Genomic DNA, 24,617 nt, shown 5'->3' on the forward strand with positions numbered 1-24,617 from the left:
ATACAACTATAAACCTTTTTTCTTCTTCTTATTATTTTTATACCGGCGACCTGTACAACAGCTCGGATCGCTGAAATGTTACGTCGGGTCGGGAGGCGTTGGTTGTCGGACAGGAAGTCTTTGGTATGCGCGCACCTGCTGCTCCGCTACCTGTCGCCGCTGGCAACCGCACGTCCAGCGTACGCGGACTGAAAATGTCTCTGTCGTCCAACAGGAGTCACAAGTTATTCATGGGGACCATTTTATGTTTGATTTACTTAACAGGCAAGTTGGAATAAAAATGGATTGATTCTGATACTGATATATTATTTGTACCTCTTTCAATAAACTGTAATTAATTAATTAAGCACCTACTTATGTAAATGTAGATATCTGTAATTTGTTGTTGTTTTTTTACATTATTTTATTATTTACAACAATTACAAAACATTGACTAATATTTGTTCACATTTTATTTACAATAAATAAATTGATCTTTAAAATGAATAAATACATTTAAATGAACCAAATTCATGGGGGAAAAAAACAGCAAAACTAAAGCAACAAATATGACATGACACTTGATAATGTATTCATTTGTACACAATTAACTGTACATTGTACTCACAGCTCCCACATTCAAAAGCGCTCAGAGGTACACGACCGCTTCCTCTTCGCCCCGCTCGCCGCCACTCTCCGTCTCCATGGAAACCGGCCGTGCGAGGTCAGGGGTTAGCGACGGCGGCGGCGGCGTGCGCGACGGGCAGGACGCATCATCCCCGCTCGCCGGCGACGACCGCGCTTCCGCCGCGCAGTGCTGATCTGAGGCCGAGTCACAAACAAGGAACGGGACGTCACGCAATTAGAACAACACGGAATGCGTGACCTTCATACAAAAACCCTTTTGAGTGTTCAAAAAGGCTGCTTCAGTTGATTTCCAGCTGCTCGCCAAATTCCTCCTGGCGATCAATAACGCCGTTTTAAGGACTTTTGGAGGTGGAGTGTGCGCGTACAGGGCCAGGTGCGCTGTCATGGTAACAGATGGCGTGAACTATAAATTGCCTGATTGTGTCCCCGAAGGGGAGTGTGTGTGCGCGCGCAACGATATTAAGTGTACATTAGAGAAGCGGCGTGAGTGTGAAAAGAGGAGACGTCAGCGTGCAGCCAGCGAGCCTTCGCGCGTGCTCTTTAGCAGCCACGGCGTCGAAAGAGCCGCTTCATCTGCTGTTGCTATGGCGACATCCCACTTTTTTTTTCTTCCCTTTTTCTTTTTTTAAGCATTCTTCACAAAATGTTTCTTCAATTTTTGTTTTGAGTTATTTCATTCGTCAACTTTGGGTCACATGACAACACTCACGTCACACCAAAGAACAAAACAAACAACGAATGAGATTGCGTTACAACTTGCAAGTCATGTTATGGCTCACTAGCTTTAAAAAAAAAAAAAAGATAAAATGTTTAAAGATGCATTGTGCCGTTTAAGAAGGTCATATTAAAGCTTTTTCTACGTCATGCGTGCTCCACCAATGTCCAGATGAGTACGACGAGCCCTGTCTCTTTTATCTTCCCTTTATAGTGGAGTGTGCAGGGTCCACAGTTTCCTTGGGGAGGGGCGGAGTTTTTCTTACCTCAAGACGTCGCGAGTACAAACAGTGACAAACTGCGCAAAAGCTTTACTTTTTTTTCTTCTTTTTTTTGTCGGGAAAAAAATATGACATTACTTCCTGTCTCTCTCACATTTTTCTGTTACATTATAGTGTACAAATCAATGCTGAAGCCTGCTGGCCCCATCCAGTGCATAGAGGAGCCATTGATTGGGTGATTGGCGATGGGGGGGGGGGGGGGGGGGGTGTTGTCTTTGTCAGGTGACACTGATTAGCTGTAAGGTCAGAGCGGATGCCGGCCTTGAGAACATCGTGTGTGCAAACTGCTTTGTTGACCTTCTCACAGGTTCTCATGTGTACCGATAGCAAAGACGAGAGCACTTTTGGCGATTTTCCCATGCAGCTAAAACGTCAGCGCTTACCAAGCAACGTCAACCCTCCGTCCGGGTCGGGGCGGAGGGCCGAGCTGACGCCGTCGAGTGGTTTCCTGCCGTTGGACCGGGCCAGCGGCGCGTTGAGGCCGTTGCGCGAGCCGGCGTCGCTGTTGTTGACGACGACGACGACGAGGCCTCCGCTGGACGGCGACGCCCCGTTTACAAATGCGCAGTCGCTCGCCGCACTTGCATTCTGGAAATGATGGACAAAACATTCTGTTAAAGGATTTAAAGTTAGCGGGAGGAAAGTGGCAGTTAGCATCACATGCTAAAATTGCATGAATACGTATATTTTTCTGGACACAATAAGCAGCAGTTTGGCTAATAGTAAGTCTCATAGCTTTGCGCTAACATACAATGCAAAATACCATAGCCACTAATCGATTCTCGTAAAAGAATCGCGTTTCTCATTTAGTATGATTCAGAATCGATTTTAAATGTCTCAAAATCGATTTTATTTCAATAATTTTATACTGGCTGGCCCTTGTTTGCGTGTGCCTTTATTGGGAGCACTGTTCATGTTGTACACGATTTGGCCACTTAGGGGCAGTGTGGTTCCGCTCGTTCTCATTCACTGTTAACTTGTAGCCACATGATCAAGTTATTCCAATAAAAGTTTTTTTTTTTTTTTTGCAGTGTAGAATGTTAAGATGATTCTTTGTATACATTCCTTAAGCGTTTTGTATGAATAGTCGATCTTTTGAGTAGCGTGCTAATTAGCATTAGCGAGTCAGACTGGAGGAGATCATGACGATTCTTTGCACATCTATAAATTGTAGCAGAAATCCTTGTCAATCAATTAAAAAAAATAAATCTAAAATCGTTCTGAATCGAATCGCAGGCCCAAAAATTGGAATCGAGTCGTGAGACAAAGTCAAAGATTTCCAGCCCTAATAGACACGCTAACAAAATTAGCATTTATGTTGCGGTAGTTATATGTTGGAACACATGACGCAGCCACACATGTAAACATAGCATATAACAATATTTAGAGGTGTATCTTCTTCTTTATCCTCCGCCAAAAACAACTAATAGTGTAAGTTTATCGAGCCAGAAATCATGATTAATTAAAAAAAAAAAAAAGTCTTACATACAAAGAAAACAAGAAAAAAATAAAATAAAATAATGATGGATTAAGAGGTGGAAATAATAAAAATTATTTAATAAATAACTATTTTCTGCATTTAGGCAGATAAACCCTTGTTGTCATGAATAAATAAAAACGCACATCTAAAAATGTCTTCCCAAAAGTCATCCGGAGGTCATGACAATTTGTACAAATGACGTCGCTTGGGATTGGCTAAAAGGCCCATGTGGCTGCCATTTCTACAGAGCGGCGGCGACAGGGGGTAACAATGTGCCAGCGTTTTCGCCTCCCCGCGCTCAGACGAGCTTGTCACATTGACATGACTTGCAGCCAATTAGAGCAGGCCTGAGAGTTCACCCCGTGACCTGTTGCCTCGGGCTCGGCGAGCAGCCCGTCAACGCCAGCGTTGCCTAGCAACTAGAAAGGACCTAAATAAGCAAGTGAAGCAAAAAAAAAAGGAACCAGGTGAGCCTTCGTCCAGTCTGTGTGGACTGAATGACTTGTAAAAAAAAAATTAATAATAATAATAAAAAAAAATGCAGCTGGCGCTATTGGCTAAGCTAATGGGGGAGCAATGTATGGCCCTGCAAGTATTTTCTGCTACGCACATACGAAGGAGACAAACTTAGCAAACGTATTAATCGGTCACTCTGAAGCACCGTTCGCGCTTTCAACTTAGGTCATTGCATTCTATTAGTTCACCACTAGATGGCAAAAAAAATGTCTACACACTGTCACTTTAATTAAACCATTGGTTTACTGATTTATTCCTAATAATAATGTGAAAATATATTGATAAAATAGAAACTGTACAAACAGTAAGACTTTCAACTTTTTTTTTTTATATCTTAAGTCTACACACCCCTTCAAGGTGGAGGAAATTGTTTACAGGGCAGTGTTAGTACAAATCCTGCAGGCTTCTGTGCAAAAAAATAAATAAAAATGTTGGAACGTGATTGGTTAATTCTGAAGTAATAACCAAGGTTATTCTAGTAAAAGAAAACTAACAAAATAACTTCAATTAAAATGGAAACATTTAAATAAACTAAATAAATAAATAAATAACTGTGTTTAGAAAATATTATAATTATAGTAAAATTGTCTTCTGTTTTCATCTTTGTCAGTTAATATTATACACGAGCCTGGGGTTTATTTTAAATGTGTTTATTTTCATTACTTTTCGGTGAAAACTAAACCTTATTTAAAACCATTAAAAACATCAAAATTAATCAAAACTAAGAAACCTGCTCTAAAAACTAATCAAAACTAACAGGATTTCTGAAACAAGTCAAAACTAAATAAAAATGATAATGAAAACTACAAAACCATTATAACTCTGGTTACAAATATTTTTTTTTTTTTTTAATGACTGGTTTCTGTTCTTCATTTTTACTTCCCCTCTCAAAAACATACCAAAAATATTGTATTTATCATCGCATCATATCGTCACATTAATGGTTAAATGTGGTCCTTGACTACAAGTTAGCTCAGCCCGAGCCTAGCTTGAAGCCCCGCAGGGAACAGTGCGCCCTTTTTATCCCCCACTGCTTTTCGGACACAGAAGCAATCATTGTGGAACCTTTCAGGCCCCGGCGCTTTTAATTATTGCAGCGGGCCTTTTTATTTGCTGCACTTTAATTACCATCCATCACCCCGATGTTTATTGGCGCGCGGCGGCGGGGACAAATGGAGCTGAAATGGCGCTCATTATCGCAGCTCGTACATCAAGAGCTGCAGAAGGCGCCGCGCTTGCCGGACCGTTCCGGAGCAGCTCCATTAAACCTCGGGGGACACCTTAAGACTGCCGGTTCTTAAAATGGAGTCCGTGGTTGCATTTCATCGAGCTTACAATGTGAAAATGATTCCACTCATGCAGTCTGAGCACGAGTTAAAGTGTCTTGTTATTTTTTTATTTTATTTTTTTAATAGTTGAGAAAGGGATCGAATGACTAAAATATCCCGTAACAAAGATGAAATATCTTAAATCAAGGCCAAATATGCTCGCTTATTAAATGTATTAACGCGTACAAATCGCGACAGATGTAGCTTGCTTTGATGAACCAATCAGAAGACAGACAAATATTGACGATGTCAGTTAGCTTGCTGACTATTTGAAATCGAATTGGCTAAAGAAACGGTACCACTGTTAACATAGTTAACATTCAACTAGAGCTGTCAAAATTGATTGATTAATCGACGAGAAATCGATTAGCAAATGAATCGACAACTATTCTAATAATCGAGTAATCGTTTAAATTTAAAACTGTCCAAATGCTAAGATTTTCAGCATATCAACAGCAGATGTTCACTGATTTCTGTAGTCCTTAATGAAAGAAGACGTATTATCTTCTGTTTAATCAAAATAAGACATTTGCAAACCCGTTTGTAATTTTACCTTTTTTTTAAAATCACTATACAAATACAAAGTAGGAAATAACCACCAATCACAGGTTAATAAATAGTAATCGGGGGGGAAAAATGCTTCTGTATTACATTTTAATGCAAAATTAAAATTCATATTAATCGATTAATCGATTGAATAATCAATCGATTAATCGATTCTAAAAGTATTCGATAGTGACAGCACTAACATTTCTAATTTCTTTAGATTTTCCCCTCATGATTAATACTCTATTCAAGTATCGTAGATACTCTCGTCATCACGTTTAGATGGACGATCAGCCAATATATGGAGGCATGACAACTAGCAAAAATCATTGACGTTGGCCACGCCCACCTGCTTGCCATCCAGCGGGACGATGGCGTCGGGCAGGCTCCTCTGCCGGCTGTGTCTCCACGTGTGGAGGATCTTCTTGTGGTTCTCCAGACGCTCTCGCTCCTTCTCCACGCTCCTCCGGCCCTGCCGGAGCCTCTCCAGGTAGTGCCGGTACTCCTCCTGCTGCCGGTCCAGCTCCTCCCGCTCGCGGCGCAGCCCCTCCGCCAGCAGGTGGCACCGGCGCTCCCGCTCCTCCACAACGCTCTCCTTCTCACCCAGCTGGGTCTCCCGGGCCTGGCGCTCCCGCTCCCAGCGCTCGCGGTTTCTCGCCGCGTCCTCCTTGCGCTTCTCCAGGTGGTGCCGCGTGTCCCGCTGCTCGACGCTCGCCGGGCGCCGGGGAGGGAGGCCGGCTTCGCGGAGGAGGAACCTCTGGAGCTCGTAGCAGCTGTCCTGGATGCTCACCGCGGCCTGGTGCGCCGATAAAACAAGCGCATTTGAATGCGGCGGCTCACCTGAGCTGCACGGGTGAAACGTGGATGCTTTGAATATGCAAATGATATCAAAGAGCGCCCGTGAGCACCTGCACTTAAAAGCGGGAGCGTCCAAACTTGTGTCCAGAAAAATGGACGGCTGCAATGGGGCACGCACAACTTAAAAAAAATTGTCTTTTATATTTTTCTATGTAAACCCCCTGGTATCAAATTCTCTACAGCAGTGGTTCTCAGCCCAAAAAAAAAAAATTTAATTTAATTATAAATAATGATTTATCAACATAAAGTGTCATCTTTTGGGATTATACTATAGTAAAGCGCTGTTCTCAAAAATAAATAATTACCTGAATTTTAAATAAAGTTTTCAAGTGATTGATGGGTGATCCTAGGTGGCATATAACAAGTTGGGTCAAACCATTCTGGTACGGGGGAAATGCTGGGAAGTTCAATTGCCTGCTGAATATAAAAGTCATTTTATGAACTTCTATTTTTCTAGAAATATCTACATATACTTTTTAAATATATTTTAAAATCTCACGTTACCCCCATTTGAGAACCACCGCTCTACAGTACTGCTGTACTTACTGTATTGGAACATATAATAACACACATTTACAGTAATCATGACTTCATCGTGACTGCATTTACTGATTTATGAACAAATTTAGGCCGCTCCGTCCGAATGGAACCAAACTGAACAGAATGGTGATTTAGTGAGTAATTTCCGACTAATAAAATGAGCAGAAACGGACAAAAGTCACCTGAAGACTGTAGAGCAGCTGCGTGAGGCTCTGCACACTTTGAGCAATCTGTCAAAAAAAACAGCAAGACACGAGTTGAGGTTGAACAAAGAACTGCTTCTTGCCATGGCGCAGCTGAGGTGAATTTGCATCTGTGAGACACGTGCGCCCCCTGGCGGCTACGCAAAGTCCTACTGCCATTTTGTGCGCTTCCGTGTTGTGTCCGTTTGGCCGGCAACTTTCCAAATCGTTCCTTGTTGCACTTTGGCAGCCATTAAAACAATACACTTACTTTTGAACGTGTCTTAACATGTTTTTTGGGGGGGGGGGGGTTCATGTTAGTAAATAATATGTTAAGTTTGCTTGATAGTCACAGTATTTTAATTCTAGAAACAAACCCAACACTTATTTTTCCCGCTCAGAATTTGTGCTCACTGCTCTGTACCTTGCAGTCTTCACTTTGCAGACGAGTCAGTGATCGAAGCCGAACGGTCTCGGGGGCCGCAGGCGAAACCGACCCCGTTTCGGAAAACCGTTCCGACGGCGTGGCGGGACTTTCGGCCAACGCGGAGTCTCCGCCTGAGTCCGAGCCGTGTCCAGGACTGGACGCGAGCGTGGACTTCAGGTTCTCAGCTGTCGAGGGCACAACAAAATAGGAAGTTTTTTTTTTTTTCAACCTATCCCGTATTTGTTATTTTTTGTGGTAAGGCCAAAGACATGTCTGCCATAAAAGTATTGCTTTGGCGCCATCTTAGGAACTTCATTTGGTCTTGGAACCTTTTCTGACATAAAATACCAAATATCTTTGCTTTGTGATAGTAACCACAAGGATTTTTTTTTTTTTTGAAAATAAAAAATAAATACAAAATTCTGGTTCTGTACCAGCTGTATGAAGAAAATCCTATTGACTGATGTGCATAAGCGCGAACCTTCCTGCAGCGCAGCAGCCAGCAGCACGCTGGGCTGCGGCAGCTCTTCCGGGCGCGGCCAGACGAGCAGCCGCGGCTCGCTGGGCGCCGACTCCGTCCAGAGCGCCGCGTACATCTGCAACTTCTCCTCCAGGCTGGAGCAGATCTGCTGGTCCCGGCTCGTCAGGCTCTCTGGCGGGAAAGAGAAACCAATCAATGGAGTCTTATAGTCGCAGTTGATTATTTATGTCATCAATACATGACAAAGCTCGGGGTTGGTGTCGATTTATAGCGGCCGCCACATTCCTGGCTATGTCCCGATACTTTTGCCTAAATGCCGTCATACCTTGAAACTTCTGGACCTTATGAAAGCGAGCCTCGGCAACACGCTTTTCCTCTTCCGACTCGCTGGTGTATTCTTCCTCTTCCTCGGGACAGCTGAGGAACATCAAAATAAAACCACATTGAGAAAAGAGTAGACGAGGAGAGAAATGACATTTTAAGCTCACCTCTCCACGGCCTCGCGGACGAGTCGCATCCAGGCGTCCCGCTCCTCTTTGGACGCGGCGCGGACCTCGTACATCTCGGGCCCGGCGGTCGAGGCGCTGATCAGGAACATGCCGCGCTCCTCGTTGGCCACCTCCCGCACGATCAGCTTCTGCAATGCGATAATCGGAGGCTTCTGGTCCTGCGGGCACATCCGAGTCCTGAGTCGCCAGTCAACGGGAAGTGAGCAACAGACAACGTTCGGGGGGAGCTTCGGTGCGGGGACGTACCACGGTGGCAAAAGTGTATTTCTGGTCTTTCTCTTGCAGGAAGACCAGCGAGTCGGTGAGCAGGAGAGCCAGGACGTCTGTTGAATTACCAAAGCAGCCCCAGGCAGGGAGCAAGATTAAGAGCGTTGGGGTTCTTCCCAAGACTGACAGTTTTGTTGCTGTTGTAGTATAATAATCTTAAATTAAACTATAAATAAACTTTTTTTTATTATTATTATTAAAATAATAATAATGAAACATTAAAACTACATGACACATTTTAAAACTAGTAAAATAAAATGAAAATAAAACTAGTATGACATCTTATAAATAACAAAAAATAAATAATTTTCAAAACAAATTTAAAAAAATCAAATTATGTATTAAAATGTCATAACTAGTTTAATCAATCACAGAACAATAAGTTAAAACTAGTACAATATTTTTTTGCAAATAAATTAAAACATTAAAAGTGGTATATTTAAAACTTAATTAGAAGGAAAACTAGTAAAATACAAAATGAATAAAAATTTAAACTAGCATGATAAATAAAAAAAAGAAAAAAAAAAAAGAAGGAAAACTAATATAAAATTAAAACTGATCAATCAAAACATAGAAATATAACTAGTATGATACATTTAAAAAGTTACTTAATAATACAAAATATTTAAATGCAAAATAAGGAAAATATTAGAACCAGTATAATTATAAAATAAATGAAAACTTGTAAACTATGTTAAATTAAAAAACAAAATCATCAAAAACCAGTAAAAGCACACATATAAAAAATATAATATAAAAATATGACATAAATAATGTAATAAAAAAAAGAAAACTAGTCTGATGAATTAAAACATACAGTACTTAAAACACGAAAAGTAGTATTAAAAAAAGTATCTAAATTTTAACTAGTATGATTAAAAAAAAAATAACACAAAGAAAACCTTCAAAAAAATTATATACTGTATAAGTACATGAATAAAGACAACATCCATGCTTTCCAGGCCAAACCTTTGAGTCGCCCTGTGGCCGTCTTCCACAGGAGGGCGCCCTGGTGCTTGAGCGTCTGGCCCATCATGTCCTGCTTGCGCAGGGTGCGTCCGTTCTTGAGCTTGGCCGTGCTGCGGCTCTCCGTGCGGCTCCACACGTCCTGCAGCCGCCGCCGCCGCTCGTACTCGCTCACCCGCAGGTCCACGGCGGCGATCAGCTCGCGCATGTGCGCCAGCGTGGCCGTCAGCTCGCCGCGCTCCGCCGTGTCCTCTGAGATGTGACGAGAAGTTGGGAGTTTAGCGGCTTGTGCGAGAGTGCTAACAATCCGGCAGCAGACCTTGCGTGTACTGGAGGATCCTCTCCAATAGAACGGGGTACTTGGTGATCCTTTGGGTGACCAGCAAGATGCATTCTGGGATCTCCCGCCGTCGCACCAGAGAGTTACCACCTTGTTGCTTCAATGCAAAATTGAAAAAGACAGTTAAAGTGAAAAGCCATCTCGTTACAATTTTTTGGTGCTCTTTCTGTAACATGAAGATCCTCCCAAAACTAATGGAAAAGCAGCATCTGGTCCAATGGAAATACCTGGACTTACTGTTTCCTTGTTAAAATTCATTCAAGCGATGCCAGTACAGTTAAAAAAAAATGTGACTGAGGACGTACCTTGACAAAGTTCTGAAACCTCTTGTTGTTCTGCAGGAGCTCCTTGAACAGGCCCACGGCTTCACTGTGCCGGCTGCAGAATTCGCCGTAGATGTATCGCATCTTCTCGCCGTTCTCGTCTGAAAACTGACATGGGAGGAACACCCGGCGGTCTTTCTGGCTTTGTGATTTTTTTTTTCTTCATGTTTATACTTTTTTTGTACCGTTTATACTCATGCTAGGCATGCCTTGCAAATCTCATGTTTTCAAACTCAAATTATTACAGTTTAGCGTTTAACACATCAAGCTTTTGCTACCTGAAAACGTGAATATAACCTTTTTTCATCTATTTTCAAAGCGAAACTGGCTCCGGGGTCCGAACTGCGCAGGTTCCAGCTCACCTGTCGCAGCAGCACATCACCGATGCGCTGGATGATGTAGTTCCTGTGTTGCCGCGGCTGTGCTGAAATCTGCCGCCGATCCTTCAAGGCGGCAAAGAAAGCGCTGTGGAGCAGGAGCAGCTGGTCCAGACAGGGGAAGAGGCGCTCCACAGCCTCGCCGTCCAGCTGCACCTCGTCCCGCAGGCCTCGGCGGAACACCGCCGCCATGATGTGCAGCGTCTGGAGGTGGTGAAGCTCCGTCTGCATCAGCTCTGTTTTAACCAGGGTGCGAGACTCGGCGACTTGACTCGGGTCGGAATGAAGTCGCCAGTTTTAGGACCTGGGACTTGCTCGGCTCACCGTAGATGACGTCCTGCCTCTTGACAATGCGTCTGTCCTGCTTCTTGCAGAAGTTGTGCTCCACCGCCAAACTCCACGACTCGGCCTCGTAATCGCCGGCCAAGTCACTGTAGTCTGTTGAGAGACGATGGAAGGAAATTTTTTCAAACATATAGGCAACTATTTATGTGAAATAATTTAAGTTTAAGTATTATTAATTTTTTATTTTTTATTTTTAAGAGCTCAGTATTGTTCATTCGGAAATGTCATCATCATTGCTCTTTTATTTTTTTTATTTTTATATATATATATATATATATATATATATATATATTTATTTATTTATTTATTTTTTTGTGTGTGTGTGTGTGGGTGAGTATGTGTATGTGCGTGCGTGCGTGCGTGCGTGTATTTGTTAGCTCACCAGAAAACCTATTAGAAAAAATCTCATACCGTTCACCTAAAAGTTTAAGTATTTTTAACATTTTGACTTGACTTCTGCTTTAACTAAAAAGTAATTCATGCTTGTTTTTTTTATTGAGGTTCTATCCAACCAATTATTCAAATATTTCATTTTCTTAACTTAAAATTGCATCAAAATTGATTAATCTATTATGTGATCATTTATGATTAAGCAATTCAGCAATTACTTTTACAAAAATGTATATGTAAAATTGTTTATTTTACCAATTGTTTGTTTTCCTGTATTATTTACAATAAAACTATTTGACAGGTACCAGGCTGGCCCGCATTATTTATTGATAAATTATCTCCCAAAATGATGGAAAACAAAGCAAAATAAATAAAAACAAATATTTAAAAAAACGAACATATTTTTTAAATCTGCAAATAGATACATCTGCGTGTGCAGAGCCACAAATATGCGGGGGTCAACCGTATTTGTATTTAATTTGATCATTTATGATAAAGCAATTAACCAATTACTTAACAAAATAAGAATCAAAAATATATATGTAAAATTATTTATTTTACCAATCATTTACAATAAAACAATGTAAAAAATATTTAAAGGGATAAATGAATACAAAAATTGTCAAATACATTTGAATACATTTTAGGAAAGAAGGGCTAAATGAATGCAACAAATTTAATGCTAACATGCTAGTCGCTTTTATGCTAACTTCCGTGTTTAAGTGGCCCTACCTTCCCCTGGCACACAATCAGCAGAGGACTGGAGTTCTTCTGAGAGACAGCTCGCTTTCCCGGCGTCCATCTCTGACTCGGAGCCCTCGCTGAGACGACTGCAACGCACGTCAACATTCTCAAGTTTTTACGACGCATGGATTCATGTACGTATGGGCTCTCGTTACCCGTCATTTCCAGCAAGAGAACCAGAGGGCGACGGCTCCTTGGAGGTAGACGGGGGCATCGCACATTGAGGGGGGTTCTCTCTCACGGTGAAATCTGAGGCAAAAAACAATGTGTTGGTACGGTATATGAATACAGTTTTATTGATATAAAGTGGACTCCCACCGCGTGAGCAACCTGCTGCACGCCATTAAATGATATCCATTGGATGTTTTAGTCTCTCACTCACTCTGCGGGAGGGATGCTGTCCTGCTCTTCCCCATGACAAGCGCATTCTTCTCCTGCAGTTTCAACGGCCACAAAATGCAGAAGCTAAGATGCTACGTCACACGCTAGCCGATGACTAGCGCAACGCTCACCTTAAAACACGGTGGGACAGACTCTTTGCAACCTTTATGGACGGTGGCAGTGCAGGCTGAGAGACAAAAGACGTTGTGTAATAACTAAGTTGGAGTATGACAGGAATCTGCCGGGAATGAGGCCTACCAGGACAATGCAGAAGGTCTTTTCCAAACGCCGGCTTGTCGCACACCACGCATATGGCGGGGGACAAACAGGAGTTGGCGGAAAAGTGGTGCGCGCTGGCTTGTCTGTCCTTGCTGTCTCGGTCCTTCCCTTTGGCCTAAAAAAAAACATGCAAAAGCATTACAAAAGGATTAAGTCATATTTTAATTTTTATTCTAGTACCCAGGCAAGCCTATTTTCATTTATGGACAAAACACTAACTGCGGATATAAAAGCTTTTAGCTGACTGGCTAACGTGAAGGTTAACTACAGGTAGTCATGCAAAATAGAGGTGTGCTGCAGTTGTGTTTGTTAGCTGGTTAAAGCTAAAGCTAAAGCTAATGGTGCAAGTGATTCATACATGCGCTGTGTAATGCCTGTTGTCTGGTTAAGCTAACTGCGTATGGTATCTAGCTGTACTTATTAGCTAGCCAAAGCTAATGCTAATTGTGTATGTAAAAAAAGAGATACCTGTAGTCATGTTAGCTGACTGAAGCTAAGGCTAACTTTTTATGTAAAATAGTGGTGTGTTGTGGTCATTTTTGAGAAGCGGCTAAAGCTAAGGCTAACTGTTTTAGGTGTAAGAGAGGTCCACTGTGGTCATGGCTGTTAGCTGGCTAAAGCTAAGCCTAACAATGTATATAAAAGAGAAGCATATTGTCGTTCAATTAGCTGGTCAAACCTTAAGTCAACTGTCTTAGATTGCTAATGCTAACAACTGACTGTTAAACAGAAAGCATGTGATCATGTTAGCTTGCTAAAAGTAAGGCTGTTTATGCCGAAGTTGTGGGCGTGGCCGAGCGGCGCACAAAACCTACTTTGGTCTTGTTGCGCGTGTTGGACATCCTGCTCTTGAGGAAACTGAAAGTGCGGATGACTTTGTACTTTTCCGACTCGGCCTTGGCTGGCACGTTGGACGCGCACAGCTGCTCCTCTTCGATCCTGTCCACCAACAAACGCTAGTCGTTAGCATAAACAAATACATAGACGAAGCCCCTCGCCGACGTTAGTCATGATGGTCTTTCTGAAGAGAAAGTTAGTCCACAGACCAAAGGGCTAACCCAGCATTTCCCAACCTTTAATGAACTGAGGCGCATATTTTACATTAGTGACAGTACACCACCAATTCACCTGCTTGCCTTTTATTTTGAACTTATCCTCTGTTATCAACCATTTAATTGCTCACTGACATGATGACATGTGACTGGAAAAGTACTTGTAATTTTCAGACCAATTAATTAAGTTAAATCGGATTGTTTACCACCGCACACCTCACCTGGGTGGGAATCACTCGGTTAAGCAATGAGAAAGTTGAATGAAGATTAGTATTAGAACACACAACCAAAAAGTTAGTTTCTTTTTTCTGTGCTGTGTTTCACGCTTGGAAAAACACACATACTCTTTGAGGAACTCAGACAGAGTGAGATGTTGCAGGGGTTCCACTGCTGCCGCACCACCCTCGCCGTCGTCATGACAGGAGTTAAACTCCCTGTGAACAACACCACGTGAGTGCCAAAGCCACCAGCAGGGGGAGCTGCTGAGGTGGAATGTGAAAGACAAAAGGAGGAAGGGCCAAAGAATTTTTTTTTCCAAAAACTGCATCCACCAATAATCAGAGGTGGCAAATCCAGGGCAGGAAAACAAAAACCCTGCCACAGTTTCGCTCCCGGGGAGCATGTGACTATGTTAGCCAATGAGAAGCCAGAAGAAAAACATTTGTGGAAAAGGCACTTTTCCTATATGAAATAACAAGACGCGTGCCTCGTGTGAGTCGTTTTCCTTTGACTTATAGTTTAAATATGCAGTGGTACGTGTAGGCCTATGGTTATATTATTTTTGCACATTTTGACACAGTTGCAAACTAATATAATAATAATAAAAATATTACCTTTTCTCATGTGACTGTGACTCTGGAGTTCTTTGCTCTGTGGAGACACAAAACCCCCACAAATGATGTCTCAGGAAGAAATGAAGACGTAGTGCAGGTCTGGCAAAGCGCAAAGACACGATTACGCCGTGACGACAAACTTGCTGTGGCATAAAATCGGAACAGTGCGATGCTAAATTAAATACTGCGGCACAGCCAAGCATCTTGCCACGCAATAGTCAATACCATGCAAGCAATACAATTAATTAATTTTTTAATATGTACGCTTAATTTGAGCAAGCAGACGCTAACGGCATGTAGCCATTTTCAAGGGGCTGGGCCTGGTCTTGCTTCTACTTACTAGCCGGGTGGAGCAAGGAGAGCGATTTAGACAGAGAGAGCGCCTGAAGAAGAGATCGGCTATGGCTGATGCTGTGGGGCGGGGCATCTACAGGACACAAGCAAACGGGTCGCACACTCTGGTATATGTTTGGCACGAATGGAAGACACCTCATATAGACCTCAATTGTACCTTACCGACATAATATCTAGTGTCTATAGTCAAATCAAATCATCTTTATTTGTAATGTACCGTATTTACATATTTACAGTACCTACACCTCTGATGGACCATTTTTACATCACATTTAATGTTATACTCACTCATATTTCATGTGTACCGCATTTTTACATTTTATGTCTTGTCTATACAATATCTCATTTGCGACATTTACATCTTATTTTATGACTGTACCTCAAATGTACCTTATTTTCATCATATTCAATGACATCATATTTCATTTAAAGTAGAAAACTGACTGGTGCTGACCACGGCTGCAGGCGTCCCGACCAAAGCGTGAGGAACGCGATGGGATTTTGGCAGACGAGTAGGAATAGGACCGCAGTCGTATCGCCGACTCACTCCGATTCTGCAAAGCAACAGCGACACAATCAGCCTCTAAAATGCCTTTTTTGGTGTCACAATTATTATTATTTTTTTAAAATCTTTATACAGTACTTTTGAGTCCGGTTCCCAAGACGAGGAGGCGGAAAGGCTGCGAGCAGAATTGCCGGCAATCCCATTTGTTTCAACGGCGGACGAGGGCGGCGTCATCTCCGTGTCATTGTCCTCGTCCACCTCCAGAGACACATGGCTGAGACTGTGTTTTTAAAGTAGCCCAGATATAGGTCATGCATCCTCTAATTACACTGTCATGTTTTTTTTTTTTACTTTTTCCAAATGTTTTAAGTTTCTCTATGGGATTGTATAAAATCTAGCAAAAAACCTTCTCTGCTTGTGAATATTGATGCACCCCAATTTAGAATATCGTCGTCATATTTACTGTCCTGTTCAGCTCTGCACTCATGACACACTAGCACAGGGACATACGGACAGACCTGAGGCCGCAGGTGTCCATGGCGAGGGCGCCGGGTGCCAACATGGCCGCGGGGGGCTCTTCAGGAGACGGAGGCGGCGTGTCCGTGGCGGCCAGTAGATGATCCGAAAAGGTGCTGTCGGTGTCAGTGCTGTCACTCGTCACGCCGCTGATGATGTTCCCGATATGGCCTGTTGCGTGCTGGGAGAAGCGCACACCCCTGGAGTGCATGGCGAGTCCGTGTTCTAAAAAAAAAATTAAAGAAAAAAAGGAGAATCGCTAGCATAGTAGGCTATGCGATAAAGAAAAAGGCAGCCCACAAGAGGAAGCCTCAGCTAGCCGCTAGTTAGCTTAGCACTTTCAACTCACCAGACTGCATTTTATTTGAGTGTTTTATTAACCCTAACCCTATTAATGTATTATTTTAATTGTCTTATGTTTAGCTGTTTGATATATTTGACTTCATTTACAGCTCTTTGCGCGAAGCTATGTTTCTTAAGTTGAGTTAGCATGCGATTAACAATGGAAAGAGACAGGTTTCAACACAAGGTAACACATCCAGTCTTCAATATGAAACCTCAGCTAGTAGCCTGTTAGCTTAGCATGGCATAAACAGAAGAGACTGCTTGGCCTTGTTGCAAGGTATCATACTCACACCACGGCTGGCAACTCGTTAGCTTAACAAGCAATGAACGCTAGGAAAAAAAAAAAAAAAAAAACCTTGGACAATTTGAAACCCTCAGCTGGTTGATACTTAGCTTAGCATGTCATAAACAAACCAAAAACATCATATGATGTTTTGACATAAGGAAGAAAGAGAGCAGAGTGCAAAAAAAAACGTCCTTGATGAGATTTTCCGTGCACATTCATCCCCCGGATTTCAATGTCTAGTAGGGCTGAGGCTGCTTTTTATTGAGGGGAAATCCTGGGCATCGCAGAGGCATTTCCTTTTTCTCGTGCTAGCGTTAAAGTCTGTTCCTGAATGCAGAGTTGCATGTTTCAGGTTGACAGGTTGGGGTGGAGGAGAAGAACAACAAAAACGCACTTGACTTTGCACCAAGGCACAGAGCAATTCATATACCGGCGCGAGTAATATGCCTAGAACAAATAAACATGAAGGCTCAATTAGCATTAGCAAAAAAATAAAAATAAAAATAGCATTAGCATGCCAAGTGGGGGCAGTGGAGTTGACGCTAACCAAGATAACAGCCTAAATATGCCTCTGAATGTTACAAGCACCTTTTTGAAGACTTGACGTAAAAACTAAATGTCAACGTTTTTGTAAGCCAACAATAAGAAAGCTTGATAAATGTACACCCACGCCCCAAATTAATTTTTTTTAAAGGTAACTAAGGACAGTTTAGAATGGTTCATTCCTGTCATAGGGAACACGTTTGACGTCATTCCTATACAGATTCCTGCCAGAGAGAGACGAGCTGCGCTTCCCCGGGCAAGATATGTTTTGTGTCGTTTGTGTCGAATCCGGCCGGATGTATAGCCTTACATCAACCATGCCTAACGGCAAATGTATGGACGTCTAATTTGCAAAGCGACAAGAAGCCTGTTAGCTTAGCAGCTCATCAACATCATCATGGAGGGTATTGACTTGACCACGGTTAGTTCTTAAATATGAAGCTTCAGCTCGCTTAGCAAGTCGTGAACACGAGAAAAAGCTTGGCTTTGACCCAAAAGTGACACATCCATGCCAAATATAACATGTCAACTCGCAGTTTGTAAACTTAGCATATAATAATAGACGATAGAAACAGCTAGAGTTTGACCAAATATATCGCAACCACCCAAAATATGACACCTGACATGTCCATCTGTTGGCTTCCTTAGCATAACATAAACATTGGAACCAGACAGGTTTTGACCAAACATAGCACAACCACGCTAAATATGGTGCCTCAACTAACACAAAGTAAACTTAGCATTTGAAAACAATAGGAAATGGAAAGACTTTAACAAAAGTTATCACAATCACACACAAAAAATAATCCACTACTCGCATCTAGTTATCATAGCACGTCATTAAAAAAAACAGAAATCTGAAGACTTTGACCTACTACAACATGACCGCGCTAATTATGAGACCCCAGCTAGCAACTCCTTAGCTTAGCATTTGAACAACACAGAAACATGCCAGGTATGTATATATACTAATTGTATCATAACCATACAAAAATATAGCACCTTAGGTAGCTTAGCTAGTCATAAAAGCGAAACAACACCTAAGCCTCAGCTAGCAACCAATTAGCAAGGCCTGCTAAACAATGCTTTACTACAATAAATATAAATCAAAAAGCCCAACTGAGACAGAGAAGTGATAAATTAATATATTTTTTTAAACTAAACGAAAATATCTTATAGCATTTTGCCAACCCAATAAAAAGTGACACATTTTGGGTCCCCGCCCCTCAGTTTGAGAACCCTGTGCTATTGTATCAATCCAACATTCCTCCATTTAATCAAGAAGAACATAAAGTTACCACGTGAAGAAGATGGACCGTTCTCATCGTCGCGCACAGACAGGAAAAGCTGCTCTTCAAAAACCTTACAGAATTGAAAAACAATTTTGTTAGTCGTGGCTTTAAAAGAACAAGAAAGAAAAAAAGGTCAACCTGTGAAGCGCCAACCAGCCTGCCGTCTTCTACTCGCAGCTCCTCTTTAACTCCTGGGGCGAAAAACAACAACAAAACATTTCACCTGAGAACACTCAAACACGCACGCGCACACCCTTTTCCTCCTCCCACTGGCTTCTGTAGGGGGACGGGACCCGAGGAAAGAACAAGCCCCCCCCCACCAGTAATAGAGTAATGGACGTTTGCTGAAGTCCAGACAGCTTGAAGGTCAATACCGAGGCGCACTTCCTGATTGGACTTCACAGGTCAATACGGCCATCTGCCATTGCCAAGGTAACCGATGATAAGAAACAGCTCCAGGTGGGGGCAGACATGCGGCGGCGTCCATGTTTAGATGTACACTTGGCTTTATTGACACATTTTGGCTTTATTGTCATAAATCATGACCCAGATACAACGTTGTACGACAGCCACAATGGACAGAACAAAATTCAGATTTTTTTTTTCAAGAAAGGACATATTTTCAAAAAATACATTTGTAAAAGAAAGTATTTTTTTCTCCTAAGAAGTACAGTAAATTAGAAAAAAAAAATCCCGGAAAATTTTGTATTTTCAAGTTTTACATTTTCAGGATTCTGGGGGGGTTGAAGTAAGAAATTGTAATTTTCTACAGAAAAAAAAATATTTTTCAAGAAGTCAAGATTACTATTTTGAAAATTATTAGTATTATTTTTTATGTGGATAAGGTAGAGATTTTGTTTTTAAATGAAGAAAAAAAATGGAAAAGTCTTGTTTCACGAAAAATGTTGCAGTTTATTTTTTGGATAGTATTTTACTTTTTATTTAAAAAAATTTTTTTATGTAAATAAAAAAAAAGTGGTTGAACTGTAAAAGCTGTTTTCCACTGTGGCAAATTGTTTCTGATTCTGGTATTTTCAGAGGGAAAAAATGTCATGTATATACTGTATTAGAAAAAGTCATAATAAAAGTTTAAAACAGCTGAGTTAACAAAAAAGAAAGAAAGAAAATAAACTTCTTATTACAAAACAATTTTTTTAATCATGTTTTTATTTTTGAGATTCATTTGTGGTTGGATATATATATATATATATATATTTTTTTTATGTGACAATTTTAGGTAGGGGTAGTAAGAAAAACAGTGTAAAAATATGCCGAGTGATCATACACACTCTCTTAAAAGTAAATATTAAAGACGTAACTCAGACTTATGAAATATTTTTCTTCTTGTTGTTTTGACAATAAATTTGTTCTTGCATGATAAAAGTCAAAACAGTGCATAGAAGTTTTATGATTATGTCCATCATTTCTTTTTGGGAACAAATTGTTCCCCAAACCAAGCTAATCTTGCAATGGATGTCCTGTACTAGGGTTTTGTGCTGAGGATGTGTTACGCAGCCGGCGTGTGCACGTGACGCCGGGACCAACAAATGAGGGAACAAACAGCGCATAGAACATGACGTGTAAGTAAACACGCTCTCAAAAACAAACTTGGCGAGGAGCCCCGATTAACTCCTCACCTTTGTTGCGAGGCAAGTGTTCAATGTCGACTCCCTCGGCTCTCAACAACTGGATCTGGAACAAGAGATCAAGAGAACAGAATCGACATAATAATCGACCCCCCCCCAATATTGCTATTGGTCCTGCTACCAGTCTTACATTCTACGTCAATCTTATTCCAAGGGTCTTTTCCAAGCCTTAACTATTTTTTTTTGACTGAAGCAACCCCCTTCGCTCCCGGCTGTTTTACTGGATTTTGACTGGTTTTGCAAGGCCCACAGAAAATTGTGTTCTATTGCCATACAAACATGGAACCTACCAAAAGAAAGATTAGAGTCACTTCTTTCATCAGGAAAAAAAAAGAAGTACATTTGTATCTGTTGCAGTTTTGCAGCAATTAGCATTAGAATAGAGCTAAGTTTCATCATCACAAATTTATTGAAAACACTGGGGAAAAGAGCTTTTTTGCAACATGGCCCTGTTTGATCTCTTATACTCTGCTGCCACCTGCTGGCCATTTTTTTCCTAATAACTACCATTGCTTTAAGCGACTTATTCAGGTCCGAGGCTGCACCAAAGCCTTGTATATGCTCTAGCATAAAAAATATATATATAAATATGTTTTTTGGGACCATGGCAATATTTAAAATAGAAAGTTTTTACATGTTTTGGGGAGAAAATTAGTTAATATGGTCCTATTACTGAACTACATGTATGACGCAATATATGGCGTTCCACAGGGTTCAATTCTGAGGGCTATGCTGTTTTTATTGTATTTGCTGAGGGTTTGGTGAATGTGCATAAGAAACCGGTGGGGTTCAGTACCTCTAACGCGGAACAACTAGTTTTGATTAGTTTTTTTTTTTTAATGTAACATAAAAAAAGTTAGCTTAGTTTTTTGTCGGGGTTAAAACTTTGGAGACACGTGGTTTTCAATGTTGTCATTTCAACCTTAATGGAACAATCCACTTGTAAAACTGAAACGTCCGTCCATTTGTAACGTGCATCCCTCTCCATCAACTTCACACGGCAATCACAATTTTAACCCTAACTGGATCAGTGTTGCCCTGGGGGAGGTCGGCCGACGGGCTGATTTGATCCCTGGCTTTACTGCACAACCTGATCCTGTAGCAATGAAATATTCAGCAACTTACGCTTGTCTCCCATATGCTCGCCGTCATGTCGGACAGCATGAGTGAATAATAAAGCTTTGACAACTCGCAGCCTTGCGCGGATGTGACAGATTGTTGTTCGACAATACGGCGACTCCAGCACCTTCGTGTGCAACAAAACAAGCGCGCACGTGCCGCCCGCGGTCGCTACGGAGACCGGCAACCGGCAGCTATTGAGCTGCCCGTGACGTCAGCGTCGAAAAAAAAAAGCAAAGAAACAAACAAAACCCACCATTGCTAGCCATTATTACTGCCGTCGCAGTCTCATAACCGGTATTACTGTTGTCGTTACAAGGAGCATTACTACGGGTCTTACTAGTAGTCTTACTAGCTTTGTGTTCAGAATCTGTTCAGCTACATGACCTTCCAGGGTGGAGACGCCATTTCCTCTGTGTGTGTGTGTAGGCCGGTAATGATTCACATGTCTGGTTCTCGCGCTCTCCACCAAAGTGGTGACAGCCAAAATAAGCAGACACATCAGCTATGCCCACAATCTGGCAACGGTCTGCTCAAGCAGCCCACCCACGCGACCAAACGAGACCGCTGTCGCGGGTTTGCTTATCGTGGCCCCCTTGGGACGACTAGAACCTTCTGGTTTGGATTTCACAAGCTGCAAGCACCAGCCAGTCAACCCCCACAAGTGCAAAAGCTGGAAAAAAAAAAGCTAGGCTAATGCTAATGCTAATATTTTCAGGGTTTTGGCCAAGCTCGGAAGTCAATTTACTCATGCAGCCTCCAAAAAGCACCATCATTTTTTTTTTAAATAACGAAAAACTGCATTATATTGAAAAAATAAACTATTTTACCGCCAAATAACGTTTATGACGTATACTAAAATCCAAATGAATGCCGCCAAAAACGTTCATTGCCGTTAACTATGTTTTTTTTATTCTCAATGGGCAGTGCAACGTCTTGTGCGGCGCTGGTTTGTGAATGGGGTTTGTGAAATCCAAAAACACTCACTAACGATGGCCAGCAGATGGCAGCATTCTATCTCTTTTCAATGAGCTCCCGTGTATCAAATGACATGAAAACATGGACGGATCTTAGGACGTTTTCAAGGATGACGTGAATGATCAAAGCGTTTGTCACATTAAATCTAATTCACAGAGCGTCACTAAACAAAAAAAAATATTAGTGTCAAAGTCACTGTTGTGCAGAAAATGTATTTTTTTACAAACAGCTTGTTTTCTCCTGATTTTTTTCTATTTTCGCTTGATGTCACTCAAATGACCTATTTTCAAAGAACGAAAAAGGTAGCAACATACTTTTTTTCTGATGAAAGAATGGAATCCAATCTTTCACCATGCTTATGTAGTCATAGCACACAATATTCTGTTTGCCTTAAAAAATGAGTGAAAATGCTCGAAATCGGCTGCCACTGTCACATTTGGCAGTAAAAGAGTTCAACTCCTAAGTCAAGGCACCACAATAAGAACTACTAACGTGTAGAAAAACAGTAAGGCACTTACATGTAAAGGCACCTTGCTTCCAGTCTCCTCCATTATATTCCAGAAACCAGGAAGGAAGATACTCGAACGTCCACTATGACAAAAACGAAAAAGATCACTTCAAATAAGTTCCATTGAAGAGGAAGTTGCTATTGTCATGACACATTACGTGCACTGACCCCAATGACTCTTTTCTTCTAAAGATACACCGGGGGTGTCGTCGAGGGATCGTCGTCACAGCTGGGATTTTTATCCCCTGTAATTAGACTTCCTTCTAAAATGTTCTCTTCTTCTCTTGTGTTGTACGTCAACTTGGATTACAGGAAGTGAGAGTGCACTGTAAAGTTTCAATGCATAAATGCCATCACACAAACCACTTCTTGTGACTGAATGTTAATTATGAGGTCTTTTAAGTGTTCATTTGTGAGTTTTCTTAACTTTTTGTTTTTCATTTTTGGATCAATGCATGAGTGGATATTGACCAAAAAAGTTATAGATACGTAAAGTCCTCACTAAGGCCTTTAATATGAGGTATGAGTCAATGAGGTTTGCTGCACTTTTAGTTTTCTTCAACTGCAATGACTTTATACCAAAAAGAGGAGCGACATCTGTTGTAAAGAAGCATTCTGGGTAAAAGTGGCGCAAATGCTAACAATCCACGATTTTTACCAGTAGATGGAAAGTATGATAGCTTTTGACATTATGGAAATCTAATTGAACTTTACAATTTCACAATAATAATGTGCATTTTATATCATCAGAAATATAGAAATATAGTTATCATAGAATTGAATTGAATTGAAATGAAATTTGAGGTCGTATTACGCACACCTAATCTGCACAAAGTCTTCCTTAGTTGGCCCATATAGTTTTATTGAAATAGGCCTTTTTTTAAATTAACAACCAAACAAGCAAACAAACTCCTAACTTAGCCACCTAGCTAACTAACAAACAAATGAGCGACCAAACTCCAAGTTAATTTAGTAACACAACACAAAAAATAGAGAGATTAATAATTTTTTGACAGGTATTTGTGTTGAAAAATCCAAACGGGGATTTTTTTTTTTTTTACTTGGCTAGCAAAGTAACCAACTAGTGAGCTAACAAACTAACTCCTAGCTAACTAAGCTCGGTAACATACTAGCGTTATACATTTTAGCAGGATATTTGTTTTGAAAACTGTCAACAAAAAATGCCACATTTACATTACATTACATTTACACATATATTGTATAAATATAACGAACACCAATAGTGCAGGTTTGAAATACATTCCAGCTAAATCAAAATATTAGGAACAGGAAGCGGTTTGAAGCAGTTTTTGTCCACCAATTCAAACACAATGGATTATGCAGATAACCTGTTAACGTGACTTTACATGGGCTACTGCGATAAATGGACGACAGTAAGGTAAAGTGACGCTTGACGTCACGTGTGTTTGTAGGCAAAATAATAAAAACAACTTTCGCTTTAGCTTTCCAACAGCGAACACCAACACCACAACTGTATCCAACGCCACGAACATCAACGAGTACTTAAACGCACCACGACGTTCATCGTTTACCTGCTTCAGCTATGTTGTTAGTTCCGCGCATGCACTGGCGTGTTTGGCCACTTTAATTCCACTTTTTGGGGAAGTTTTTTTTGGTACAACGTCGACTCTCTCTCTTGGCTCCATCCATGTTGTCAGCTGTTTGGTTTTTTTTTTTTGCAGGTGAGAGTGGCTCCTCCTCGTCCCCCACTCCGTTAT

At 41.2% G+C, this 24,617-nt stretch overlaps 1 protein-coding gene across 4 annotated transcripts; it reads right to left on the minus strand.

Annotated features, from left to right (window-relative positions):
- Positions 1-547: 547 nt before the first annotated feature.
- On the minus strand, positions 548-24,557 carry arhgef28a (Rho guanine nucleotide exchange factor (GEF) 28a). Of its 4 annotated transcripts, none has more exons than XM_086097590.1 (31): positions 24,432-24,557; positions 22,889-22,961; positions 20,265-20,319; positions 18,766-18,818; positions 18,634-18,697; positions 16,164-16,386; positions 15,784-15,925; positions 15,595-15,694; positions 15,127-15,213; positions 14,787-14,823; positions 14,298-14,387; positions 13,717-13,840; positions 12,881-13,016; positions 12,754-12,809; positions 12,624-12,675; positions 12,397-12,490; positions 12,230-12,327; positions 11,087-11,200; positions 10,748-10,998; positions 10,368-10,493; positions 10,042-10,159; positions 9,726-9,974; positions 8,736-8,812; positions 8,469-8,617; positions 8,306-8,397; positions 7,981-8,151; positions 7,497-7,684; positions 7,073-7,120; positions 5,842-6,288; positions 2,006-2,210; positions 548-801 (listed from the first exon to the last, which is right to left on the minus strand). In XM_086097590.1, the coding sequence occupies exons 2-31, from the start codon at positions 22,919-22,921 to the stop codon at positions 629-631; spliced, it is 3,852 nt and encodes a 1,283-aa protein (XP_085953716.1). In that variant the 5' UTR covers positions 22,922-22,961; positions 24,432-24,557; the 3' UTR covers positions 548-628. The 4 variants fall into 4 exon arrangements, with proteins under 4 accessions (XP_085953716.1, XP_085953715.1, XP_085953717.1 ...); XM_086097589.1 differs by having other exon boundaries at positions 8,469-8,647; XM_086097591.1 differs by lacking the exon at positions 14,298-14,387 and having other exon boundaries at positions 8,469-8,647.
- Positions 24,558-24,617: the final 60 nt, after the last annotated feature.

This window comes from Leptonotus elevatus, chromosome 15, assembly GCF_054856555.1.
Source record: "Leptonotus elevatus isolate MCC_2025b chromosome 15, RoL_Lele_1.0, whole genome shotgun sequence".
Lineage (NCBI taxonomy): Eukaryota > Metazoa > Chordata > Actinopteri > Syngnathiformes > Syngnathidae > Leptonotus > Leptonotus elevatus.

Bases quoted from the DNA above. Each gene is read 5' to 3' on its own strand.
- arhgef28a (XM_086097589.1), bottom strand. From the start codon at position 22,921: ATGGAGGAGACTGGAAGCAAGGTGCCTTTACAT. The intron at 20,320-22,888 runs GTAAGTGCCTTA...CTCTTGTTCCAG, and splicing joins GAAGCAAGGTGCCTTTACAT to ATCCAGTTGTTGAGAGCCGA. The intron at 18,819-20,264 runs GTGAGGAGTTAA...TTTTCGCCCCAG, and splicing joins ACACTTGCCTCGCAACAAAG to GAGTTAAAGAGGAGCTGCGA.